At 43.5% G+C, this 21,859-nt stretch overlaps 2 protein-coding genes across 2 annotated transcripts in view; both read right to left on the bottom strand.

Annotated features, from left to right (window-relative positions):
* Positions 1-562: 562 nt before the first annotated feature.
* On the bottom strand, positions 563-15,452 carry NOBOX (NOBOX oogenesis homeobox; the record flags this gene model as incomplete). The annotated part of the gene is made up of 9 exons (XM_084205953.1): position 563; positions 1,116-1,422; positions 3,455-3,762; positions 4,257-4,530; positions 10,639-10,772; positions 11,636-11,739; positions 11,875-11,981; positions 12,351-12,974; positions 15,392-15,452. Coding segments are annotated over 9 exons (1,920 nt in total).
* A 3,302-nt stretch (positions 15,453-18,754) lies between these two features.
* Positions 18,755-21,859, bottom strand: part of ARHGEF5 (Rho guanine nucleotide exchange factor 5) — a gene marked incomplete at its 5' end in the record, with an annotated part of 35,388 nt that continues 32,283 nt past the window's right edge. Inside the window, 4 exons of the mRNA XM_084205452.1 lie at positions 18,755-20,286; positions 20,490-20,594; positions 20,925-20,995; positions 21,365-21,526. Of these exons, the coding sequence (XP_084061578.1) occupies positions 20,132-20,286; positions 20,490-20,594; positions 20,925-20,995; positions 21,365-21,526 (493 nt within the window). The 3' untranslated portion in view covers positions 18,755-20,131. The remainder of the gene's footprint in view (positions 20,287-20,489; positions 20,595-20,924; positions 20,996-21,364; positions 21,527-21,859) is intronic.

Here is a 21,859-nt window from a genome sequence, read left to right as displayed (position 1 = left end):
AGAGGCTAGTACCAAATCAGTGGTGGACTTCCAACAACACTTCTTTTGCCGTCTGGAGTCCCAATTGCTCGAGTTTCTCCTCCTGTTTTGCATATATCTTATTCCTTCTGGTCTATCTTCCTGCATATTCCAGGACAGCAGCCAGACCTTCTGACTCTTGCATGATCTGGAATTTTCACCCATGAGACTCTGGTTCCTGTATCAGCTCTTTGCTGTCTGAGGGCAGGTCAAGATTAGAATTTGTTAGGAAGGATAAAGCCAGGAGATTTGGAAAACAAACAAACAAACAAAAACCAACAAAAAAAACCAAACAAAAAAACAGAGCAGGAACTTTTATAGAGTGAAATATCCCTGGTTCTTTCTTCAGCAAGAAAATAATCATGGCAACAAGAAAAAAAATACAACCAAAAAAAGAAATTAAAAAGTGCATCTGTTGCAAATAATAGTATCCTTATCTCTTTTTGACTCTTGTTTTGCAGAGTTTAAAACAGCAATTTTTCAATTTTTCATCTTCCTTTTTGTCCTCAGAGTGCCACTTCAGTCATAAGTTTCTTCTTTAGTTTCTGAAAAAAAACCCAGATTCATAAGAAAATGTGACCTAAAATACCTTGAATTTTTCAAATGTTTCGTATCTCAAAATTAAATATGTACCACCCACAAAGACACCCTTTCAAAGAATATTTATGGCATATAACATCTTTCAACAATTCTCGAGTAAGGTAATTCTGTTTCCAAGATAAAAGCCTGAGAATCCAAACAGAAAACCCTCCCTTCCCCTTCTCCTTTCTTGATGAAGTTTTGCCTTGAAGAGAAGTGTTCATGTCTCTGGAAGTCTTAGAAATAATCAGTTCTGTGTAGCCATACAGCTCGCAACAGATGATGCTCCAGAAAATACAAAACTTTGCCACCTATTTTACTGACTCTTCTGTCCCCATTTCAAAAAATAGACGGATCTAAGGACTAGGTATAAGATAGGTGTAGCATCATGGGAACTGTCTCAAGCAGCAGCTCACAAAAAATATAAGCCACAGTTTTCATCCCGCATTCAGGGGAGCTATGGCTGTCTTGGAACTCTTTCCCCTCCTCCTTCTCCAAGAAATCATTTAGCTGGTTACCAACCAGTCTCTCCTTTCTTGCTGCTGCTCTCCAAGTCCTCTTTTTCAGCAAGAGCCGCCAACTCTGGCTCTGTTTGGTGGCTCTGGTAGGAACTTTGCTCTGGTGGTGTCACTCCCTTTTGTCTTCCAGTCTGTGGCATGGATTCCAGTACTGTTCCGTTGGGCACTTGAAGGAGATACGGCTCTGTGAAGTACTGCCCTCCTGCCATGCTAGAAAAAGGCATTTGGGAATGCAACTGACTGGAGAAAGGAGCTCCCTGCATGTAGAAATCACTCCAGGGCACAGCTGGGTAGGCAGGGATATCTGCTGAGGGAAAAGCCACCAAGAAAAGAAGAATAATGAAAATAATATCTACATACAAGATGTGTGTGTTGTGCTTTACTCAGTGCAAACACAGTACTGCTGTGCAGCAGACACCACTCACAGAGGAAGGATCACTTTGCTCTTTACACTGCAGTGTATTTAACCAAAACATGGTTCTTAGGAAGAGAAGCTTACGAAGTTCATAGCATTGTTATAATCTAAAAAAAAAATCCATGCCACTCAGCACTGATCCTGAGTGTATGTAATGATAGTAGACACACCCCCCCAGTTTTTTTTCCCAGTCCCATTTTCCAAGTTAGCTCTGCCAGGCATACCATGGATACTTAATCTTCACTTTTATAAATAAAGCTGTAAACCAGGAATGTTTTGTTAATTAATATCCATAATTCTAAGCTCCTCGCTTATGTGCTGATGTAAGACTCACAGGTATGTCTGCACCGATAGACTGGTTTCCAGCCCTGCACTTTTGGAATCCTGAAACCTTTTCAGAAAGAAATTCTTCCCTTGTGAGGGTGGTAAGGCACTGGAACTCAGTGGAGTTGTGGCTGTCTCATTCCTGGAAGTGTTCAAGGCCAGGTTGGATGGGGCTCTGAGCAGCCTGGGATAGTGGAAAGTGTCCCTGTCCATAGCAGAGGGTTGGAACTGGATGAGCTTTAAGGTCCCTTCCAAACCAAGCCATTCCAGGATTCTATAATTCTGTGAACTTGGTCATCCCCACTGCATTATAGAAAAGCCATTCACTGCTGATTGTGCTCTAGACAAAAGTATGGAGTAAGAGAATATCAATTCTGCCTCTGTTCCTTCAACAACCTCCCAACTTCACCAGCTTGCACCTTTACACACCCCTTGATGCTCATACAACATGCCCCAAGAAATGCAACACACACTTGGGCATCAAGATAGAAACACATTTTAGTTTGATGCAGTCTGGGGCACAGCCCTCTCATTATTTCTGGCACTTCAGACTGAAAAACCACAGAAAATAATAATTATATCTTGGAACTAGAGCAGGCAAGCAGGGCCAAGTGTGTTAGATAGCATGGGTGCTGCCAACCTGTCCTGAACAATGTCAGCTCTGAAGAGTGGGGACAGGAGCCAGCTTGCAGCCTGATGTGAGTCAGACTGAGTCAGACTTTCCTCCCTGACAAGGTCCACAGAACTGGTACAAAAACAGCAGCAGCATCTGTGGGCGAAAACTCTTTGTTCTCTCATGTCATAAGACAAGGGATGGAGTTTTTGGAGCATGACCTTAATTTAACAAACCTGCCAGTCCAAATGAATTAACTACAACAGTTTGTAATTTGATTATACTTTGGCTTGAATAACTTCAAAACACTAAGCCCAAACACAAAACAAGGAGATCAACAATGCCATTTTTACCTAGGAGGTTTTGGTTTTTTTCCTCAGAAAATTATGCTGAAGTGCCTTCATCTCAGTGCTGTTGCAAATTCAAGTCAGAGGAAGAATCTATGTCCATACTCTGTTGGCTCCTGTCTCTCTCTTCTTTTGCACTACCCTAAGGTACATAACATAATTTCAAACTGGTTTCTGCAGAAGCCAAACAGAGAAGGCTATTTTTCCTCACTACCTCCAACTATCCCATCTGCTGTGGCACCTTTTCCACTTTGCACCCTTGACTCCCACCACATGCAACAAAGGGATGTTCATGCACACAACAGGACACTCCTGGAAAACAAAAGTTACTTCTCCAGCGCAGCCAAAACCTCTACACTATCTGACACATTCACATTTTATGCTCTTCCTGACATGTGCAGTCTGGGTAGTAACTTATGACTCAAATGAATGGGTTACTCAGCACTTTAAAAAGAACGCAAGCATACAAGGAAATTAAGAGAGAAAAAGATGGGCACATCTATAGATTTGTGCAGGCATGTGGACTGTTCCTTCTTTCAGTTACAGTCATCAGTGAACCCACTGATCATGCTGAATATGTTTCAGGGTATGATTTAGTAACTCCAGAGGACCAGGATGCCAAAATAGTTCAGAAATTTACCTGAACTGTCACTTGGCTGCTGTGGCATGACTGGTCCCCCTGTAAGGTTTTGTACATAGCCTTGTGTGGCTCCATAGGTTATAACTCTACTGTTGCCAGGTAAATCAGGGAAAGCTGGATGGGACTCCAGGGGTGTTGGAGGAGGAAGGTGGTCATTGGAGAACAGACTGCTGGCCAGGTGACCTTGGTGACACAACTGGGAGAGCTGATAGATTCCCCCCTGGCTGCTGTACTGACAGTAGGTGGCCTCCAGGTTGTCTGCAGGCTCCAGCTGCTCCGGATAAGGGCGGGAAGCTGGTGAACTGAAGCTGCAGAGAGCAAGGAGAGAGGCAACCCAGAGATTAAAAGAGGGTCAACAGCTACACCAACCTATCCAATTAACATCTGTTTTATTGCCAACCCTTCCTCCCAAATGCCAGGTACAGGACAAGGGCAACAAAAGCCACTTGAGTGAAGTGCTTTCACAGCAGGGTTCTTGAACAATGGGTATTAGTGGGGATTATCTTCCCACTCTCCAAAGCAGCTCCAAAGCTTGAACACACTCACTGTCACTTGACAGGCATGCAATTCTGAGAGCAGTCTGAGTACAGGCAGCACCTGTCTCATAGCAGGCACCCTGTCCTATTATGCATTTTATACAGCTTTTCATACTCCCTTTAAAGGATATCATCGAATCTGCCTCTCACTTTTCATTAATGGTCCCATCTAATTCCTCATCCCCTGTCCCACATTCACCCTCCCAAGGCTTCTCCCAGGGGCTGCTTTTTTCATCTCTTTCAAAGACACTCTCATCTGCGCCTACCCTTGATTCTGGATGCTGTAAGAGAAGCCTTCCCTGGAGCCATTTTCTTGACTGGCCAAGCTGCTTTCACTGCTGGATGTGTCCAGCATCAGGGGAACAATGTGGCTGTGGGGGTCGAAGGCAATGCTGAGCGCCAGGCTGGCCCTGCGGATGGGAGGAGGGCTGGGAAGATTAGGGAAGCACTCCACGCCGCTGGGATTGAAGTGCAGCTGCGGCAGCACCTTGCTCTGAGTTTGTGCTTCACAGGGTGCCACCATTCCTGCCACCGAGGAGGCTGTGAATAAAACAGACTGTCATACTGTGCTGTCACTGGGAATCTGCAGCAGCAAGTAGAGGGAATGACAAGAGCAGCAGGACAGAAAAGCAAGATGCCAGTGAAAGAGTGGACGTTATTGATGGGAATAAAAGTAAATGAGTACCAGCACTGCTGATGAGAAGCAAAGGGGAGTAGTAGCAAGCTCCCTGGAACACAGTATGATGTTTATTGGTTAAATAAAATTACCTTTGTGATTTCAGTTTCTGCATACTATCCTTATCCAGCTCGCAAGAAGGCAGCCAAATGAAGCAAAGTATTTCTTGGAAAAGAGCCAGGTACCATCTCCCAGTCATCTTCCATTTCTGCTGCCCTCTGGGAGGAGTGTGCTGCACAGATCACCCTTTAGAAAAAATGAACTATGCTTTGAAAGAAACAAAGCTGTGCCTTTACAAATCCCCTGTCTAGGCTGTTTTGAAACACATTTTCACTCCTGGTTTGGCCTCTGATGAGTCATGCCAAAAACAAAAAATTAAAAAGTAGAAATGGCAGCTGAAGGTCCTTGGGAAAAAAAAGATAGGAGATGGGAAAGGAAACCAACACCTTTTGGTTGGTAGAATCTTGTTTGGTGACCTGTCTCCTCAGTGACTGCTGGAAAAGGAGAGAGGAACAGTTTCCTAACAGAACAGCCTCTGTGGAAAGACACAATAGAGGAAATGAAATTGACGATCAGAATCAGGTACGCTGGTGATCCAGAGTAACAATTATACACGACGTTCAAGAAGCTTGGGCGTGGTGCAAGAAAATGAGTTTCTCTCTTATGGCAAATAACAAATGGTTTCTCTCTTCACAAATGCAGCCATCATGTGTGCAGGAAGCTGCAATGATTTCTCCAGTCTAGCTGGCTGAACCAGCTCAAGGATGAGGAAGAGAAGAGAAAATATGACCAGTTGCCCAGGTGAAGCTCTCCCACACATTGCAAAACTTTCAGGGAAAGTCTGCAGCTGCACTTCACCCTTAGAGGCATAAAGAGTAACATCAAATGCACTCTACCAGGTGTGACTTCAAAGGCATTAAACATAAACCTAAACATAAAGATGCCACAACAAGTATTAGCAGCCTTTAGAGAATTTTGGAATGCACGTCCAGTGAGCTGATGAGGAGTTTCCACTTCAACATCTTGCAGCACTGTTTCTCAGACTGCCCTGTGTGCTGGGCAGTTTTGTGCCTCTTAGTGCACCTTCCCACATTCTGGTTTTTTTCAACTCTCTGCAGCCATGGAGAGAAGGAATCAAATGTTTCAATGAAAACTTTTCAAGTTTTCAATAGCCCTGATTTTGAGCTCAGTCAGAAAACTGAAGCAAAATCTAGGATGGCATCTCTAAAGCATTCACATGCCCAGGCAGTTCTCAATGGTTTATTTTTTCTGTTTGACACTATTTATCCATGCCAGGCAGCATCTCAGATGCACCTGTTCCATTCTTGGGTTTTGGCTTATCCAGAAATGAAATTGAAGATCTCTCTTGATTTTTTAAAACCCTTCTTTAGCACTGGTTGCCCTGACCACTGTGTCTCAGAATGCTGACACAAACGTTATGGAACAGCAGCCATGGTGGGCACAACTTACCTGAAAAGCAGTCTATGTCCAGGAAAAGCTCCAGTTCAGTAATGACAGCTGTTTTGCAGATGGCTCTGCTCTTCCTCAGGGTGAACACAAGCAGCCCAGGAAATCACCTCTAAACCCACCTCCATACCTACTAAGAATAATTTAATTTTTTAAAAATATTTGCAACACTTAGTGCAGGTAATCTCTGTGAATCATGGCAATAGGATCCCCAGGAAGTGAGACTGTGAGACAGCACCCTCAATCTCCAAAGAGGTGGTTCAGCCTTTTCTAAAGTCTCCTCTGCTTCTCTGTCCTTTCCAAGAGACACTGACATTTTGTCTTCTAAATAAAGTCACAAACGCAGTAAGAAGAAACAATTCCCAGAAAAGTCATATCTGCTGAATCTGGCATACCTACAGAGGATTCCAGACTTGTTCCATGAAGAATTCTGACCCCTGACTTGACATAATGCTTACATTGTACAATTCTGTGGCTCTTCCTGATGCTGATGTAGAGACAGAGAACCTCAGAAAGCTTTCCAGTGAACATGGGAATGTAACTGTAGGATTTTTATTTCTTGCTTCCATTACTTCTGGGTTCTCAGTCCATGAGACAACCTTGGGAATTTTTGGAGAGCAATTTAATAATTTATACCTTCAGATCTCAGAACCAGTCCTGGGACTACACTTGACTAAACTCTAGAATGGTTATTCTGTTTGCAGCCTTTACTGGAACATCAACGGCCATCACAAAGCTTTTGATAGATTCATCCTTGTCTTGAAATTATGAGAAAAGAAATCAGTTCAAAATTTGTTTGAAAGCCAGAGTCGTATAAGTGAAGTCATTGGAGCTTGTAATTTATTTACTGTTCTTTGCCAGGCCATATCCAGCTTCATCCAATTGCTCCCAAGATTTCCATTACAATCCCATCTCTGCCAGTGAATTTAATCACCTTGCTATTTGCTTAACAGAGTTACCTGCACAGGATGGGTTCCTGACAGGTGTCCTCAGCAAGGCAAACACATAAAACAAAGGATTTCCTGCAAAAGCACCAGTGGGGCAGAAAAATCTCCTCCCACAAAAATCTCCTCTCTACCAGAGGTGCAGAAAGGAACTTTTCTTTATAATGGGTTAACTCTAAAGAAAACACAAGCCAGTTAATCACAGATACAAATGTATCAGCAAGAAATCTCAGAAGACCAAGAAAAGCTTCAAATAATTGCCAGTGTCTAAAAAAAAAGTCATTAATTGCAATCATGCTGTCTAGCAAAAGTGAAAAAAAAAACATGAACAAAACATTTCTAAGATCAAAGCAAGCTCAAAATTGAAGTTTTGAGTCACAAAAGACTCTTATAGCAAGTAGTGTGGCTGCTATATCCAAATCAGAAGCCATAACTGCCAGCAAGGTAACACACATCTCAAATACAACACACTGACATTTTAAATCAGCTTGTTTGGAGAACTGGTAAAAACAGTGGGACATTTAAAAAAAAACCAAAAAAACAAGTCAAACCCACATACCAACAGTCAGAACTACGGGATAGAGCAAGGAAAAACGATGCAAATTGCAGCACTGAACACTCTGCAAAGGTCTCATGCACTTAAGTAATCTTCTTGTCCTGCTGAAAGTGGTTAAAAAGGAAAGCACCTGAATAGCCACTCCAGCAGGTCACACTCTTTAGGCCCAACTGTACCACGATACAGAAATCACTGAGGCTTTTGCTAAAACCATCCATGACCTGTTTCCACAAGGGACACTATTAAGCAATTGGGTTTGCCTTGTAAATTGATAACATTTTTCATTATCTGTTTCCTCTTTTGTTTTGCTCCTGTTAATTTGGATTTTGTCTCCTTCATTTTCTGAGATACCCTAATAAAGAAAACAGGCAGTCCATGGATGGCCCTATTTCTAGGCAAGCTCTTTTTTTCTGAACAAGGATGCTGAACAGATTCAAGTCACGTTGGCTTTCATTTTCCTTCTGTTTCATTTTTTGCTTTCATTTTTAAAGAGAAGAAATCTGACTTTGCAATGGCAAACAATGACAAAAAAGTGAGTTTCATTCCCCATGGCTGTGCTATCCTGTACCTAGTACGGCAAAACTGCAACTGGAGCTTTCCAGGTGATTGTGCCATGCAGATCTCTCTTCTACAAGGATTCCCTACAAGTAATATCAGTCTTTTCTCTCAGAGAGGACACTTGCCCTTTTTCTTCCTTACACATTGCACCAAGAATTTAGATGGGACCTTTCTTTCCTATCAGAAAGAATTGCCTGTGTTTTCCACATGGAGAGCTGCATCCCAGTGTGCAGATCCCCCAGAAAGAAATGGATCAGCGCAAACAAAGGACAAGATCATGTCCCTAAATGAAACTTTAATTTCTCTGACAGACATTATCCAACAGGGCAAATAGCTTCATGCTGAGAGAGTAGGTTTAGGTTAGATATTAGGAAGCAAACTCTTCCCTGTGAGGCCCTCGCTTAGGCTGCCCAGAGAAGCTGTGGCTGCCCCATCCCTGGCATCCCTCATTCCAGGCTCTGAGCAACCTGGGATAGTGGAAGGTGCCCCTGCCTATGGCAGGAGGGATGGAATGAGATGATAATTAAGGTCCCTTCCAACCCAAACCATTCTTGATTCCCTGATAATCTCTCCTGACTAAACAGTATGTCAGCAGAGGCATTTTAGGAACCAGGAGAGGTTCCTAAAGCATAAAAATCAGAGGATATTTGGTTTGTTTCCTTTAAATGAATTGTTTTGCAAAACCTTGGTTTCTATCCAATTAAACACAGGGCTCAACAGACTTCACCACTTCATCACTCTGAAGGCAATGAATTACTCAAACATTTTGACCATATTTACTCTGTCGCAAGACGTGGAAAAACTGGAACTGACTGAATTAGTTAAAAAGTTCATTGGATTGACTAAAGGAATCCTTGCCTTGGGAGGATGACAGGCAAATTTAAATTACAGAAGTACTATATTAGGTTATAAAGAAATTACATACTTTTAGCACCACATGAAGAATTCTAAGCTTACAGTTGCTTTCCACCATACCAAAATACCTTTAAAGTAAAAGCACTATTAAAAATTTTGAGTAATTCTTAGAAAATGACTTGCAAGAACTGGCCTTAATACTGGCAACTAAATACTGATATATACATCGAGGGAACAGACATAATGGCATGAAGTTCCAATGAATTAATTACACTGGGAAGCAAGAAAACACACACAGCAGTACCACATGTCAGCATATCTGCTTGGGATATCCATCCCTAAGGAAGTGGTGGAGTCCTCATCACTTTGGAAATCTTTTCATATTGTGCCAACTTGGAAACACAAATGTATCTAGGGAATGCTTTAGGGAGCACTCCTGACTCTAGCGAATGCTCTTGAACTGCACACATCAATAAACAATTAGACAAATCCTCTCTCTTTCATTGCCATCAATCTTTTAACAGAGCTCGGATAGAAAACTGGTTGAACAGCACACCCCACTGACTTAAAACTCCACTGCAACAGTGATTAAATTCAGCCTTCAGCTTTGGAACTCAGCTACTCTCTCTCACTGCCTCAAGGTCTCGCACAAAATGGAAACCTGCCCTGCCTAGAGCAGCCAAGGAAGCCCCTTTGGAATGTTTTAAGGTGTGGAGAGGCTGATGGAGCCTTTACAACACCAGCAGTTCACAGAGTGCACCTTCCTTACACAGCTCACGTGGCTCAGACCCTAACCAGAATGTTTCCATCTAAAAAATATGGGGAGTGTGTATCTGCCATGGAGAGCATCAGAACCAGAACAACACTCCCCTCATCCTTTACAGCAGCAGGACCAGTGCAAAACTGCTGTTACGGAAGAATGCCCTGCTCACTTGTCCTTATTCAGAACTCCTTGCTGGCTGGTGCTAGGACAGAAACAAGGACTGCAAATCTGTCTCCAGAACTAGCACAGAGGCACCACCATGCTGGTAGATAACTGGTAGAGACTCAACCAGCAGTGAGCTGCCATACCTACAATCACAGAATCATTGGAAGAGACATAAAGGACCACCTCATTCAACCCCCCTGCCATGGGGGGGGGACAACTTCCACTATCCCAGGTTGCTCAGAGCCCCATCCAACCTGGCCTTGGGCACGCGCACGGATGGGGCATCCAAAGCAACTCTGTGCCAGAGCCTCACCACTCTTGCAGGAAAGAATTTCTTCCTAATATCTAACCTAAATTTCCCCTCTTTCAGTTTGAAGCCATTCCCTCTTGTCCCACCCTTACAGCATCTGATGAAAAGTCCCTCTGCAGCTTCCCTGTAGGCCCCTTCAAATACTAGCAGGTTATTCTGAAGTTTCCACAAAATTTTTTTCTCCTTCAGGCTGAACAGCCCCAATTTTCTCAGCCTGTGGAGTGACGGGGTGGCACTTTTTGCACTGATGGCATAAGGCTCTGACACGACCTTTCCTAAAGCCTTTGGAAACCTCCCAGCTCTACCAGCTAATGTTGCAGCTGTGCAAAACACACATGCTGGTTGAGGTCTCACCTGAGGCAGAGGTGGGTGATGCAGGGTGTGTGCTGAGCAGGCTGGAGGAGTACTCAGCTCCAGGGTCTCCTCCCAGCACGCCAGGCTGGTCTCCAACAGTGTCAGGCAATGGAGGCACAGGCAGAGGAGGTGCCCTGCAGCAGACACAGAGGACAAGGCAGGGCATTATGACCAGTCATGCACTTCTCTATCTGACAAGGGGTAGATCCTACATCACCAGCAGGTGCAAAGAGAAAGCACTGGCTGACTACAAGTGCAAGAAATGCTGTATCAAAAGTCTTTGGGGAAGCAGCCCCAGGTCACTTGAACAGGAGAGGCGGCAGGAACAGTGCAATGAAGTAAGATGCTCTCCAATCTTCCACTTAATTTTTACTCTTTTCATTCTGTTTTCTTCATAAGAAGACACTCCCTCCAGATTGTCATAAATATATCCCCATGGAGATTGCTTTCTCCCCTCACACATTCATCTACCCTCTTACATACTCCCTTTCCCCCCATTAATGTCCTCTGCTCACACATGAGAAGTGATACCTTGGATTTCTTCAAAGAAGTCCATGACTTTCTAAGACTGATCTAATCAAGCAGCATTTCCATCACCAAGTGAAAATTCATGGAAATGGAAAGTAGTGGTGGGAGAACTGGGTTAAAAGAATCCCCAAGCACACCCAAAGCACCTGGCTGATGCATTCACTAAAAATGAAGAGAAACTTTTTCCATAAACTTTTCTACCTCATGCCTTGCTCTTTACCTGATTTCAGCCAGAGCAATTTAAATTATTTTATTTCAAAATTAATTTGATTAATCTGTGTTACAGGTTAACCAAAATGACTTTTAAGAGGGTCCATCACAATTTGCCCAGAAATCGGACAGGCTACCTAGCTCCAACTCAAAGCTCAGCTGTTCACTGTTAAAAGGTGAAGGGGAAATGTGAAAAGAAAATATTTAATTTCTTAGGTACCTATTGTGGAAAAATGAGAAAACAGAGTAAGTTCCTTACCCAAAGCCCTCTGATCCAAAGGGGACTGACAGAGCTGATGACACTGGATATTTTCTCAACTTCTGTAATTTCCTCCACTTTGCCCTGCGATTCTGAAACCAGACCTGAAAAATGGGAAGAAAGGAATACATTCAGGGAAGAAACCATGTACACATGGGGACACTGACAGTGTCCCAGTCCCTGCCCATCCCTTTTCTGCACAGAACCCACAGGCAGCACTGTTCCCCAGCAGGCATTACCAGGATACGCTGTGGTGTCACACCAACCACAGCTGCAATCTCTCTCCTCTTCTCATTGTCAGGATAGTGGTCTTCCTGGAACATCTTCTCCAGCTCTTCTAGCTGCTCTAGAAATTATGCATTGTCCAAGAAGAGAGAGATGGGAAGTATGTGACAAGAAAATAAGAAAAAAAAATTAAAAAGAGATGGAAACAGGGAAAAAAAAGAACATTTTTACTATACTAGAAATAAATAAACCACAAAAAAAACCCAAAAATCTTCAGCTGTTTCAAAAGCAAAGAGAATTGCCAGTGATGCTTCAAATGAAAGACACTCAGCAATCTTATTAGTGGAAGTCTTCACACACCTAACGGTGTGGAGTGCAGCGCAACACAAGTTGCAATACAAGTTAGAGCAGATCAGCATTGGGAAGGGAACACCAAGTGCCACTGGCACTGCCAATGTCACTGTGTGCCAGTGTGTGCCCTGGGATCTACCTGCACTATAGAAGGTGCGGGGTTTCTTCTTGACAGGTAAGGATTTTTTTCCCTTGGCCACATCACAGCTGCTTCTGGACTCCAGGACTGAAGAGCCCTCATAGGAATTCTGAGCTGCAGTGCTGGCTGGAGCACCTTTGGATTGGTGAGGGGCCAGGCTGATCTCCTCCTGCCTGTAGGCAGCTCCAGCCACTCCACTGGATGCTTGCTTAGTTTTTTCCTTCTTCGCCTCCTTTTCAATCCCAGCAGGGCAGTAACTCTCAGAGTGCTCTTGTGACCCTGACTGACCTGTGGGCTCCTGTGCGAATCCAACCTTCCTGTCACTGCAGAAATACGATGGCTGCTCACAGGTCGAGGCAAAGTCGTGCTGGCCATCAAGGACAATGGAGCCTTTGGAAGACGGCCCAGTTGCCTGCAGGGAGCTGCATCCCCCATCTTCTTCCACCTTCTTTACAGAGCTATTCTTGCCTTCTATTCCCAAGTTATCCTCAACTATTTCTTGTCTGACTGTGCCTGGGAATGCAGGTAGCACACTGCTCTCTGCACCATGGTTGCCAACAGCATCAGCATCCACCAAAAGGTGTTCTGTATTCAGCAGCATGTTCTCCCTCTCATCCTGGCACTCTGCAAGGCAAAAATGGGGGAAAAAAAACCCAAACCACACATGCCCATTGCCTAAGCTGGATATGCCTGGATCAGGAGTTTCAGTTATGGGGGAAGGAAAAGCCCACAAAACAAAACCCAACAGTGACAAGAACCAGAGAGCTCAAAATAAAGACAGGTGCTGCCAGGAAAGCAACAGCCAAGAACCTGATATGGTCAATATGGAGACATTCAAACGTGTGATGAGAAAAGCCTCATTTTAAAAGCAAACTGTAAACTACAGAAGAGGGTAATTCCAGAGAAAATAAAGGGAAGCTTGCATATTACAAATACAGTAGTGGGAAAACAGCTTCAGGGATAATACAGGTCTCTGGAATAAGCAACAGAACAAAAGTCAATGACCTGACAAGATCCTGTCACCTTGTTAAAATGAGCAGAAGAAAGACAGAAGCAAAGTTCTGGTCTACCGTGTCAGCAGGGATCACCTGACAAATGTCATCACTTTTTTACTTTTATACAGTTCTATCATACCAAAGCTGGCCAAGCAAAAAACCATGAATTGTACAAACTTCTAATAACTGCCTTAAATTATTTCTCTGCAGCTTCAGCCACACTTCTGAATAACAGATTTACGAGATAGGGAGTGAAATAGGGGGATAAGGACAAAATTAGGTACAGAAGTCCAACTAAGTTTAACAAAAAACACAAACTGTGTTACAATAAGACAGACTAAATAGTAGAAGACGGGTCAGAAAGAGCACAGCAAGAGAAATAATTAAAATAGGCAACAGAATAATACAGAAGCTTTATACTTTCCCAGCTGGCACATACATTTCCAAATAAAAAGTTCCAAAAATCTCCCAAGTGGCTCAGAATGTGTGAGTCTGTGTGATTTCTGCTACTTAATTTTTTTTAAAAAGTCATTATTTCATAAGAATAGGCAGTGGAATAATAAACCCAAACCCATGTATTTGCCTTTGTCTGGAGAGAAGAAAGTTTGAGCAGGCTGTTGGCAGCATATGACAACAGAGAAACTTGATAGTTTAATTTTTTGGGGAAAAATATAAAAATAATTTCATTTCACTCCGCTCTGCTTTTGATATATATTAGTGCAATGCCAAAATAAAGGATTTGCTTCTGCTTTAATATCCCTTTCTGAAACAACTGTTAATCAAGGAGGAGCCCCATAATTCCAAGCAGACCAGAGAAACTTCACAGAAATATGAGGGGATGGCAGGCTGCTCCAAGAGCATCTAATTTGCTTAATATAGGATTAAGAGAACCAAATTAGTTGCAGGGGAAAGAAACAAAAGCAGGAAACTATGCAGCTATAATAATTTGATCTTGTTAAGCAGCAACAAATTTCCACTGCAGTTAAATGAGATGAAATATCCTGATGGGGAGAGTCAAGAACCGAATGAGGAAGAAGATGTCTCTGGTCTATATAATTCCTTTTTCCACCATCTTCCTGGTTGCATCCTGGTTGCATATTTCACTCATTATGTGGAAAAAAAAAAATTCCACATTATTTGAACAGGGTTTTTACTTGTTTCTATGCAAACCCCAGTATGTGTTTACATGACAAGTGTCCAAGTCTTATGTGGGTACCTTATATCTGTAGAAGAAATGGGCACCCGGGAATTTAATATTCTTTACAGAAATAGTTCTCCAAGTGAAAGTAAACTGCTGTGGTTTATTTCTAGAACAGATAGCAAAAATCTCACAACCATTTGGGACTGCCAAGGAAAAGAGCTGAAATGAAAACCAAGTTTGGAGAGAAAGACGGGCCTTCCTGGTAACAAAGGGAGTCATAAAACCACTCCTTTCTCCCATCATTCAGAGACCAGACTGAACATCACTTTGTCCTACTTTTAGAAAAACAGAACGTTAAGTAGAAGGGATCTTAACGAGTGGGAACATCAGGAGTAGGTAGTCTGGAACACTTGCAGCAAGCCAAGACCCCCTTTTCTATCTCACAGCCACCTCCTTAGACATTCCTCGGAAAGAGCCAACCACTTGAACCGCAAGGTTTTAGGGTTGTTTTGGGTATTTGGTACAAAGCCACCTGAACACACACACTCTCGGCAGGGGAAAAGGAACAGCCTCAGAGGTCCCTCCACACAAGGAGGGGGAAAACTGGACAGTGGGGGAAGGCGCAAATGAGAAGCCCCGAGGCAGCGAGAGCCGCTCGGTATGACACAAAGGAAAGACCCCCTGCCCCCGGCCAGGTGCCCTTACAAGCAGGGGATATGAGGACCGGGGAATCCATCATTCCCAGCCGCGGGACCCAGGACATGGCAGGCTAATGAGTGCCCAGATAACATCGCTGAGGAGCGATTATCCTCCCCCAGGGTTGCTCATTAGGATCATTGCCGGGTGCCTCCCCCTGGTCATTAAGGCGAGCCGCCATCACTCATCCCCCCTGCCCTCATCCACACCCTTACCACGGCCCATTCCAAGCCAGCCGGCCGGCCCCTGCTCCTCGCCCGCCCCGTCCATGCCGGCTCCGTGGCAGGCCCGCTCCGGCCCGGCCCGATTAATGCCTCGCCCGGCGGCCGCTCCTACCCGGCCCCGGCCGCCTCATCAGGGACACCTGGGCACAGCAGGGGAGGCCGCCCTATCCCTCCCCCCTCCACGGGAACCACGCTGGGCCCCTGTTCTCCCCACGGAGGGAACGGGAGCGTTCCAGCCGCGGTGAGGATATCGGGAAGAATGCTCACCGTGAGGAGCTGGCTGAAATATCGCCGTGTGCACCTTGGTGTTGCAAAACTCGCCACCCGTGGATGAAGGGGACCTCGTTGTCAGGACTGCTAGACCCAGTTCTACGCTCCTCACTACGAGGACAAGGAGCTACTGGAGAGGGCCCAGTGAAAGGAAACAAAGATGATGCGGGGTCTGGAATATTGCAAGGAGAGACTGCAGGGGGAGGGTCTGTTTAGGCTGCGGAAGACTGAGAGGGGATCTTGTAAACCATATAAATAATCTTTAATAGGTGGCATGAGGATGGTGCCAGACTCTTTTCAGTTGTGGCCAGCGACAGGACAAGGAGCAATAGCCATGAACTAAACCACAAAAAGTTTAATCTCAACATGATGAAGACCTTTTTTCCGTAGAGAATGGCAGAGCACTGGAACAGGTGCCCAGGGAGGGAATGGAGTCTCTCTCTCTCTGGGGACATTCCAAACTCATCTGCACATGTACCTGGGTCATCTGCTCTGGATGACCCTGACTAGACCATCTCCAGAGATGCCTCCCAGCCCCAAGAATTCTGTGATTGTGTTCTTTTCCTGTGTCCTGGCAGGAACATGTTTGTTTTAGGTGTCCAGCAGCTTCTGGTTCTTCAGTAGCTGGGGGCTGCAAGGACCAAATGGCACTTCCTGACTTTTGGGTGCTGTAATTTGTGTCCTTTCAATGCTTAACAATTCTTAGTTAAAAGAAGGCTCTTAAGAGAGCAGCACCAGGCAGTGTTTGAATGAAGAATGAGACTCATGTTCTGATGCACCAAAACAGAATATCCTTCATCCTCCTCCTGTTTATTGGCTCAACATCATGTTGCTGGCACAGCACTGTTCTCCTCCTGACTCAAAATTCCTGTCTCTATTTCAAGGTTTACTTTTGGCTTCTAAAGCCTTGCTTCTGCACATGCTTTTACCTGAATCGTTTCATCAGGTTAAACGAGTGTAAGCTGAAAGATCTGTGCCAACATTTTGGAGCCAGTATAATAGGTCTAACAGTGCACCTGGTTCAGCCATCAGCTGCAAGAAGTTGTGGCTAAAATGGCATTTAATTTGTTAACAAGATTCAGCTGACAAGACACAACATCTTGGAGGGTCATGGGACATCTTCAATATTAGAAAAAAATGCAAAGACAAAAACCACTATCTGCTTTAAAGTTGTTTCTGAGCAAGGTTGTGTTTATTTACTGAACTCTGGTCCTAATATCACCTTTTTTGTGAAAGTAATAAGAACTTAGGAAAATGCTTTGTTTTCCTTGAGGAGGAACCATCACAGGTCTCCAGCACTAGGAGTTTTTTGGGGTTTTTTGAGCCATACATATATGTGTAGATATGTAGATATATATATAACCATATATATATATATATATATACACTTACATATATTAAACTACTTTATACTTGTATGTATTTTAAACTACTTTATATGAAAAATGTCAGCAGTCATAAAATTTGACTTTTCAGACATACACCCTGACTTCTCAGCTTCTCAACAAAACTTTTTAAATGCAGCTCATGCTTGTACTTCATTACTGTCCTTTTCACAAAAAGAAATTGGTGTAACTGCACTCTGAGGGTTGTCTTTAATTATTTCTTTTTTTCAGAAATCCTGAATTTGTTTTGTCCAGATACACTTTGTGTCAGTCTCCACAGGTTCCTGGGAAAGATACAGCGGCACCTCTCACAAAATCTTTGCAAATACTAGGAAAGTGTTGGGATTTTCATGACATACCTATGCTTCTGTTTAAAACTGATTTTCTGGTAAATCAGGTAATCCACATTAGATAATGTGGGGAGAAATTGTGGCACAATTAAGACTGTCATAGGACAAAATAGGCATTCTCCTAACTTGATTCATGTATTGTGAAGTGCAGTTGGGAGGGATATTGTACTAGTTTGATTAAGTTTGTACAAATTAAAGATATGTCAATCAGTTTCAGTGTAGATTTTTTTATGGATTTTGGTGGCAGGATGGTGCTGGGGCTAAAAGTTTAACTAAATAGTGAGAAGTTGAGGCCTGTCTGAAATGTAAGAAATCAAAGTAACCCGAGGTATAAGCACTTGTTCTTAGAAGCATAAGCTGACCTTTAAATGCTCTTCAACATACAAAGGCCTGACATCAGGAAATAAATGCTGTATTTGTGACAGGGACCAGTTAACCTTTGATCCAACTAGTTAAAAAGAGTATAGAAGTGCTGTCAATCATGACAACGGTAACCTTGAAGTTTCCTATGTCAAGTGGAATTTTAACAACATACGGACTTAAGCATAGAAACCACTTTTGGAAGCTCTAATGAACAATCTGCCTACTTGCTTTCAAGAGCAGAGTTTGAAAGAGTAAAGAACTCTCAACCTGAGGTGTTGAACAAGATGACTTCTAATTTAGAATGGGAATATATATGGCTGGCTCCTCCTGGATGAAGCTGAAGTGGATGTGGGATGCCTCAACTGCCTGTGTGAGATGACCTTAACAGCTGAACTGATCCCATGGCAGCATTTTGTGTCCACCTGAGACACTGACAATCCTGGGGACTTGAAACTGCACAAATTCATGACAGCTTGGGACAAGCAGGCTTTTGGGATGTCTGAATATTCTGGGTCTTATGGAAGATTATAACCCTTCTTGTGAGTCTGAGGTAGAGCTCTGCTTTGGCTCTTAGCTTGGGAACAGCTCCAGTCCTTTGGGGGGTCAGATTGTTGTCTGACCATAGATTAAAAGTTGAATAACTGGGTCCTGTCCTTCTGCTCTAGTGGGCTGGACTCACATTTTCTGTAGTTCATCCCTTCAGCTTACCTTCACTTATGGATGACTAACACCACTGTGGAAGAGCTGCAGCATCAGCTCTCTAGGGCTAGGGATAATACTGAAGAACCTTAAGGCTGGATAAACCCAGCTTTCATCACTCCCTCTGCTAAAGAGAACTGTTTGTACTTAACAGTCACTTAGAAAGGAAAATTATAGCAAAAAATACTGCATGTGTATTCAGTAAATTGAATTACTTACACTTGAGAGGAAAACCTAAGTAACTAGGCAAGCAGAAAGCTTTTTAACTGGAGAAGTGCATGAGTTTATTAGGACTAAAAGCAACTTTTTTCTTTTAATCCAGCTAAAATTATTGATATAAATAGGCCATAATAAACTATTCTAGATACAATGTAAATGGGATTTAAAGGCAGAATGTTATAGAGACAGAAAGTTGGAGATACAAAGGTAACTAATTCTTCAAATACATTAAATGCAAGAGGCTACACGTGGCTTTCTTTGGTGTATTGATTCTTAAACTTGATCTTGCATTGACTGAGCTGAACACAGAAACAGTATTTTACACCTGAAGGTATATCCTCAAACAGACAGGTTCTGCACAAATGCATGTAAACTGGACTTAAAACCAGAGAGTCCTTAAAAAGAACAAAGACCCTGGTGCATATTTTGCTTTTATCTACAGTGGCTAAATATCTCAGTGTTCTCCATAAGTGTGCAAAATGGTGCATGCAATACCACATCAGCAATCAGAGTAAGAGCAACAGTAAAGTGCCACTTCACTGCATGGACCTAATCCTGGTTATTTGGTTATTTTGTACAGGCTGTGTACCAACACAAAATAGAAATCTTTGTCAAAAGTTACTGATCTTCCAGGGAAAGGCAGAGTAAAAAAAAAAAAAAAGTGGTGGGATGCTTGTTCAGAAGAGAGGTGACCTTTTGGAAGCACATTTCTCAGCATGATACTTCTTATGTGGGGGAAATCATCACAGTGGCTTCTGGAAACTCTGCTTAATTCCAACGGATTTTGTAATGCTGTCAAGGACTCTAAACAGCATTTGGGTAAAATGAAATATTTGCCTATCTAAACCCCTGTAGACTTGCATGATCTAATACATAAATTGCCCTAAATGGAAATTACACTATGGAGATCAACACCATGAAGGTATCCAGAGGATATTCAACAGAATATTCTCCTCAGCTCTGTTGTGCTTTGCACTTAGCACCTTCCTTTTCAGGAACTCGAAGCTCTCAGGCTGCTAATACTAGTGAATTTAGCCTCACAACATGCAGTGAGGTAGGTAAGTTTACCCCCATTTTGCAGATGGCAAAACTAGGGCAGAACTCTGAAGTGACTTCCATAAGGTCCTGCAACTTGTCAGTGGCAAAACCAGGAGTATGTTTTCAGAAGTCCAGACCCCAGACCTCTGTCCAATTTAAGTCCCTCCCTACTACCACAAAGCAAGCAATACATGCAACCTTTATCCCTCCTCTTGCTGCCGTAGTCCTGCTGACACAGAGGAAGTTTTTCCTGGTTGAATTCCCGCTTTCTTTGGCGAAAAGCACCTGGTCCTGTCAAAGTGCTGTGTATTATGCTCTTCGCAGAGGCCTTTCTTCTGAGGCACAATAGAAAAGCCATGGTTTCCCCACAGCAGGGAGACTGTACAGGTCCAAACAGAGTCTTATTTCTTGCAGAAGACCTGCTGCTTGGCATTCTTCACCCGTTGCTCCTCCTTCAGGTTCTTCTGCCGCACGTGTTTGCTGGAGATGTTTTCCACGTGTTCCGAGGGGAACCAGCCTCTCTCCCGGTCTGAGAGTTTTACTCCTTCTATCCACCCTGTGGTGTGGAGAAAAGCACAACATGAGGCAAAAGTCACATGTTTTTTTCATTGTTTCCCATAAAAAAAGTCCCCTCCAAAAAGACCCTAAGAGCAAAGGAAAAGATCCTCTTTCAGCTTTCAAATAAAGCATACTGAAGAAGATGAAAAATCCCTCTGCCCTCTCAATCCTACAGTTTAAGGCACTGTTCATTCTGCTCACCATCATTGCTGTACTGCATAACCATGATGATATCTGCCTTCTCCAAAGCCAGCTCATCATTTTCCCGAGCCTTGTAAGTCTTTATGCACTGAACCTGTGGTGCATCTGAAGGGGAGGAAAGATCACATTGATATATTGGAAAGCAACAGTAAACCTGTGGGCATCAGCTCCAGAGGAGGTGGAGAATAAGGAACTGCCAAATAAAAAGCAAGAGAACTGGTAGGAACACTGCAGTTCTTCATCTAAAATGAAGCATTTAAACATGTACAATAAATGGCAGCACCCAGCACTGAGGGAAAGCCCATGAGTATGTCCTTCATCTACAAAACCCCAAATATTCTGCCTTGGAATCCTTCTGGGGTGCCCCACCTCACAGTGCCTGTGACTCCTGTGAGCCAGCCCACCCCCATTGCTGCAGCAGCAGAGCAGTCTCACCAGGGCATTCCAGGAGGTCCGGTTCTCCCCGTGGAGGAGCCAAAGCAGAGATCCACCTCAGCTTCTCACTGCTGGAAAACAGCACAGAACAGGTATCAGCATTCAGTGTGAGGGACGTCAGTCTGGTGACTGAAATGGGGTGGAGGGGTGTTTGCTCACAAAAGGGAAGCTGAGAAAGGAGGTGGGAAAGGCAAAACTTCCCATTTTTGGAGGTTGATGGTATGACATAATGTGGTAGTATTGTATAAGCAGCTATGATGAGAGAGGAGGAAGGTGTTTCACAAGGAAATAATTGTAGCAAGAGGATGCTTTTCAAGACTTCTGCTTAGCAGCTGCATTTGATATTTCAGCATTTGAATAGCTGAGGGACAACCATCAGGCTACTAGGAGGTGTCTGGCCATGCTAACAGGATATACCAAAGGTAAACTTGAGCTCTTACTGTGTCTCTGTCCGAAACAAGAACTCCACTCTTTTCCCCTGGTTATTCTGAAGCAGAAAGAGACGGAACAGATTCTTGTTTGCCCCGTGGAGTTTCATCTCGCACTTCTCCCCGCGCACATATGAGAAAGCAGCATGGTCAAACACAACGAAACGTCCACCCCTGCAGGTGAACGGGAGGAACGAAACAAGGTGAGAGTTTTAAGGTGATTTGGGTTACATAGTGAGTCACGTAGTCTGCAGGAAAGCAAAAACCTTTTAATGAGTCTTAATCTGCTTCACATATCCTAAGCAGTGCTCTTGTTAGAAGTCTCAGAAGACCAAAGAAGAGAGAGAAGGGATTTAATGAAAAGGGTAGAAATACTAAGCTCTGTCCTGTCAGAATTTTGTTTGATAGCTTACAGCATAAAAACAAACCCACCACCCTCAAAACCCCAACACAACTAACCAACAACTCTCTTGACAAATCAGTGATTTCCACATTTACTAGTCCTCA

Source organism: Fringilla coelebs (assembly GCF_963513975.1).
Source record: "Fringilla coelebs genome assembly, chromosome: 5".
NCBI classification, from domain to species: Eukaryota; Metazoa; Chordata; class Aves; order Passeriformes; family Fringillidae; genus Fringilla; species Fringilla coelebs.
This window is presented reverse-complemented; position numbering and strand designations above follow the sequence as displayed.